General features: G+C 39.5%; 1 protein-coding gene across 1 annotated transcript in view; it reads right to left on the bottom strand.

Moving 5' to 3' along the window:
* Positions 1–488: 488 nt before the first annotated feature.
* Positions 489–6,000, bottom strand: part of LOC109403665 (myosin light chain kinase 2, skeletal/cardiac muscle) — an 83,001-nt gene continuing 77,489 nt past the window's right edge. The window contains exon 7 of the mRNA XM_062853309.1: positions 489–1,661. Coding sequence (XP_062709293.1) covers positions 1,316–1,661 — 346 coding nt within the window. The 3' untranslated portion in view covers positions 489–1,315. The remainder of the gene's footprint in view (positions 1,662–6,000) is intronic.

The raw sequence follows: 6,000 nt of genomic DNA, 5'->3' as shown, positions 1-6,000 counted from the left end.
TTGATTAATCTTCAATTTCGTGGAATGATGCAACCATTCCATCCAATCAGTCGTCTCACTCTCCAGACCAATAGACATCATCAAAGAATGCAAATTTCTATTCATCTGTCATCGTATTTGAAGGGGATTTTTCTTTCTCAACAATAAAACGAAAGCGAAACAGATATTTCAGCTGCGCCCGGTAAAGTAGCTTATATTTCGTCTTCAAACTGATCACCGACCCGACCGTCGTCGGCTTATGACGCGCATGTGCTTCGCTTGCGGTAGGTCAGCCATCGACTCTTGTCTAGTAGGTAGCGTCGAGCACGTGCGCTCCAGGAAGGCGGTCTCATATGCGAAATTACTCGGAAACACGTTCTTGCTTCTGCTGATATCAGCTCCCTCCGATCAGGGGCGATTGAGGGTGCAGTGCAATAAGTACGTATGTAGTATGGGAGGCAGACGAGTTCGGATGAGTGTGAACGTGACGGAAAAAATAGCTCGAGACACTCGCTTAAAAGGTGATTTTTCATGGTTCTAGTTGTAGAATTTATTATTTATTATTTACTCGTAATATTAAGGAAATAACCGCTTGCATCTCGATTACACATGTACGGAGGTGTCTTACAATGCTAGTGTGCGCTACAATTAAAATTTGCTTTATTCAATTAATAACTATGTACATGACGAGTATCAGTGTGAAGTTGGGTCGGGACGATCACCTGGAAACGCGATTCTTAACTTTTAATTGGGTGACTTGACTGGTGAAGAAGGATGATTGATGTGACACGTATGTAGAGTAGAGTCTGGTGCACACACGTGTGATCTTTTTATCATTTGAAGTGCATCATTTACATAAGTCTGTTGAAATTCTATGTATTATTGGAGGGAAATCATATACACTCGAATGTCTTATAACGGTATGATCAAAATACGCTCAAAAATACTTCAATTTGCATCCGATCGCCGACAAATGGCGATGAACATAAAGAAGGTAACACGACGTTATAGGACACTCAACTGTATAGCACTGCAGTTCTGTCCAAAATATAGAGCTACAGTGAATCCACTGTTCCATGAAAAAGACTAAATAAACTCTTGTCATCACTGTATCTTTGAAAAAATTAAACGTCTAACTACATACTTACTAACACTTAAAACGAAGGTTACGAATTTGCTCACATCTTCCTAAACCTAAGAAACATAAAAATTATCATACCCAATATCATTCCTACTTAATTAACCCGTTCTGGTTCCCCATAGCTGGACTTCTCCAACCGCGCCCAATGATTACCACCAAGCTGACTGATCCCCATTTGTCCTCCCACCCCCAGGATCAGATCAGATCGAAATCGATCCGGGCGCCCATCCGCCGCAGCGCGATGATCGTGTTGACCGCCTTGATCCACCGTTTCTTAATAACATAACGTTTCAATTTTGTTTTTGTTATAGATAACTCGGTTGTGTTCTGCGGGGCCGTCTCGGCCAACCACTTGTGGCAGAGGGCCTGTTTGGCGGTGAGCCGCTTGGACCCATCCCGGACCAGTAGCTGCCGGACAAAGTCCATCGCATCCTCCGAGACGGCATCGAACGAGCTGTACTTGAACGAGTAGCTCCCGGTGACGACGTTGTTCATGGTCGCCATGTCGTTGTCGCCCACGAACGGCGACAGACCGGACAGTCTGTGGATGGAGCGTCAAGTGGAACAATAATGGAGGGGAAATATGCATGAGAGAATAGTTGGTATTGGGGTGGGGTGGGTGTGTAAATCCGAAAATGAATAGGTTATTGTTTAATTCACTTTCGAACACTCGTGTTGGATTACTGTTGTGTGAATTAAACATTAGTTTGCAAATGTGTTCTGTTACTTGTAAGTGAAAGTATCATTTGAAGACCAAATTCCACCACCTATGTTAGACACTGAAACAAATGTTACAAACATATTGTTTTTGTATGTACAGTAATTGATGATTAAATGCGTTTTAAAATGAATTTGTTTAAAACGTTAGTGAAATACTATTTGAATATCTGCTTCATTACCATCACGATGAATGCAATATCACGTAAGATTTTCAACTTTAGTGATGTGTAGTGAATATTTGTTTGGCTGTGTTCTGTACAGAGCAATATGGAGTATGGAATGCTAGACAGTAATAAAGTACAAGGGCGTAGCCAGCCTATCGGTCAGGGAAAGGGGGGAGAAGGGGGGCAAGCACCCTTAGCAAATTTCTACCTACTAGTTTTTATAACTAAACGCAACATGATGAAATTGAATATAGTAAAATTATATTCTTAGAAGCATTATTTAACTCTTCAACAGTCATGCTGTTGTTTTTTTGTACAATACGTTGAAAAAGGCTCGCCTGTTCTACACAAATCAACTTGGTGCTGGTAGCGGTGGTCAATTTCTGGAAGATTTAGGATTTTTTTTACTCGTGCATTATTTCTTCTGGAGATTTTTTTTTCGGTGATATCTACAAAACATTCGTAAGAAATTAAAGCTGAAATCTTTTGGAAATTACGAACTCTTTTGCAGACCTCCCAGGATTTTCTTAATTATTTCCTTCAAAACTGTTTATCCAGCGGAACAAAATGGAAACCCGTCCGAAGATTATTTTTTACAATGTCTACATAATGTCTTCCATGAATAACTGGAGTTCTTTCAGTATTTGATCATCCAGTTTGTCTATTCTACTTAGCAATCTTGGAATGTCTTGGATCTCTACTCCTCTAAGAATAAACCTTCAGTTGAATCATTCCGAGTACATCCTTGCAGGAATCTCCCCAAAGATTGTTTTATATACTCATATACTTTATATACTCATCTCAGAGCATAACCCTATAGAAATGCCAATTGACGTATTCCCGGAAGAATCCTTGGAAGAATTTTGGAAGGTATTCTCGTAAAAGCCCCGAAACTTTCACTGGTGGAAACCCTCGAGTTATACTTGTGAGAATTCCTGAAATTATTGAAGAATTTCCTGCAGATTTTTCCGAAAAACTCTCAAATAATGAATTTAAAAAAAAAAACTGGAATTTATTCAGAATGAAATGTCTGGAAGAATTAAGGACGGAGTTTCGAGAGGTATTCCTGGTGAATTTCGTAGAAAAAATCCGGGAGGATTACCTTTGAGAATTTAGAAACAGACTCTTCCCTGGGTAAATTCCTGAAGGATTCCCTGGATTAATGTCTGAGAGCACTTTTAGCATGTAAGTACTGATATGTTTGAAGTGAGTCACAGTTACTTCTGCGAAATTTCAGAAGAAATCACTTGAAGAATTCCTAAAGTAATCCCTGGAAAAATTCCCGCAGTAATCCCTGGAAGACTTCCTGAATAAACACTTGAACAAACACCTGGATGAATCCCTGGAGAAATTTCTACAAGAATGCCTGAAGGAATCCTGCAATCCCTGGAGGAATTTCTGAAAGTTTTATTGGAGGAATCCTTGGATAAATTCTGGAAGGAATCTATAGAGAAATTTCTGAAGAAATCGCTTGAGGAATTTCTAGAAGAAGTTTCAGAAATCTGTGGAGGAATTCTTAGAGAAATCCCTGAAGTAATTCTTGGAAAAATCTCTAGAGAGAATCCTGGAGGAATGCCTGGGAGAACTTCTGAATAAATTCCTGGCATAATTCTTGGAAAAATTTCTGGATGAATTCTTGGAGCAATCCCTGAAAGAATTCCTGCAGGAATTCCTAGAAAAATCTCCAGAGGAATTCTGGCAGGAATTCCTGAAGAAAATCAAGAAAAATCTTTTGAGAAATTCCAAGAGGATTTCCTGGAAGAATCTTTGGAAGAATTACTGGAAGATTTCCTGGAGGAATCTCTGGAAAAATATCTGGATAAATTCATGGAGGAATCCCTGAAGCAGTTGCTTGAGGAAATCCTGGAGGAATGCCTGGAGGAATCCTTGAAAAATTACTGAAGATATTCTTGGAGAATTTGCTGGAAGAATCTTTGAAGAAATCATTAGAGGATTTACTGCAGAAATTCTTGGAGGAATTGCTGACATAACTTCTAAAGGATGTCCAGGAACAATTTCTGGAGAAATTCCTGGAGGAGTTCCTGGAAAAATTCCTGGATAAAATCCTGGATGAATGCCTGTAGGAATTCCTGGAGGAATTTCTAGAGGAATTCTTGAAAGAATTACTGGATGAATTTCTGGAGAAATCTCTAGAGGATTTCTGGGAGATTTCCCTCTAGGAATCTCGGTGGGAATCCTTGTAGAAATTTATGGAGAAATCCCTAAGGGAACCCCTGAAGCAATTCCTGGAGGAGTTCCTGGAGGAATCCCTGAAAAATTCTTAAAAATATTCCTGAAAAAAAAATCCTGGAAGAATTTCTGAAGAAATCTTTAGAAGGTTTCCTGGAAAAATCCTTGGAGGAATTTCTGGAGGAATATTTGAAGGATTTTCTGAAGGAATCCCTGAAGAAATTCGTGGAGAAATCCCTGAAGAAATTGCCTTAATGAATCCCTAAAAAATCTTGAAGGTATTCCTGGAGAATTTCCTGGAAGAATTTCTGAAGAAATCCCTAGAGGGTTTCCTGGAGAAATTGCTGACATAGATTCTGAAGGATATCCAGAAGCAATTCCGGGAGAAATACCTGAACAAATTGTTGGAGAAATTCCTGGAGATACTCCTGCAGAAATTCTTGGAGATATTCCTGTGGGATTTGCTGGAAGAATACCTACGAATTCTTGAAACAATTACTGAATGAATTTCTGGAGGAATCTCTAGAGGAACTCTGCGAGAAATTTCTGAAAAAAAACTCCTGAAATTACTGGTGGAATTCTTGAAGGAATCCCTAGGTGAATCCTTGGTGAAATTCGTGGAGAAATCCCTGGAAAAATCCCTGAAGAAGTTCTTGGAGGAATTCTTAGTGGAATTTCTGGTGGAGTCCCTGCAGCAATTCCTAAAGGAAATTTGGAAGAATTCCTGAAGGAATCACTGGAAAAATTCCTGAAGGTATTCCTAGAGAAAATTTTGGAAATATTCTGAAGGAATCCCTGAAAGATTTGTTGAAGCAATTCCTGGATGCATTGCTGACAGAGTTTATAAAGGAATTCTTAGATTAATTTCTGGTGAAATTCCTGAAGAAATTTTTGGGTAATTTCTAGAGGATTGAGGCATTCTCTGTTTAAATTCCTTGATGATATACTGGAGGGATGCCTGCATGAATTCCTGGAGTAATCCCAAGAATATTCCTGAAGCAATCCTGGAAGAGCTCCTGGGAAATTCCTGGTGGAATTCCTGAAAGACTCCCTGAAACAATTCCTGGAAGAATATCTGGAAGAACTCCTAGAGGAATCGCTCAAAGAACTCCTGGAGAAATTTCTGCAATAATCTAAGGAGCAATCCCTGGAGAAATGCTTGGATAAATTCCTGGAAGAATGACTAAGAGAATTCCTGGTGGAATTCTAGGAGTCATCCTTGAAGTAATTCCTGGAGAAATCTCTGGAGGAATGCCTGGAGAGGTCCTAAAGGAATGAATGGAGGAAACCTAGAAATTCTTGGAGGCATCATTTGGGGGTACCCTAGAGGAATGCCTGTAGAAATTCCTGAAAAGGAATCTCCAGAAGAACTCCTGGAGAAATCTCTAGACGAATTTTTGGCGGACTTTCTAGAGGAATCTCTTGGTGAATTTCTGGAGGATTTTTTAAAGAAAACCTTGCAGGAAATCCAGAGGAATCCCTGGAAGAATTCCTAGAGGAATTGCAGAAGAAATTTTCGGAGAAATCTCTTAAGAAATTGCAGATGGAATTTGTTACCAGTTTTATTTTTCTGTTGCATGTTCAATTTTAACTTGAGAATATTGTCACAATTTTAATGTGCATTTATAGGGTTCTTTCATAACTCAGGAGCAAAATAGCCCTAGCAACCAAAGCGGTTGCATACTTCCAGGTCATTTCTGACGACAAATGACTGCAAGACAGGCAAACGGTTCCTAGCACGGACATCAAAATGCAGCCGTCTTGCATTAAAACCCGATTCGGGATGGCCAAGTAGGATTAGTTTTC

The sequence above is a fragment of the Aedes albopictus genome, chromosome 2 (assembly GCF_035046485.1).
Source record: "Aedes albopictus strain Foshan chromosome 2, AalbF5, whole genome shotgun sequence".
NCBI lineage: Eukaryota > Metazoa > Arthropoda > Insecta > Diptera > Culicidae > Aedes > Aedes albopictus.
Note: the sequence above shows the minus strand (reverse complement) of the source record. Positions and strands in the feature narration are given on the sequence as shown.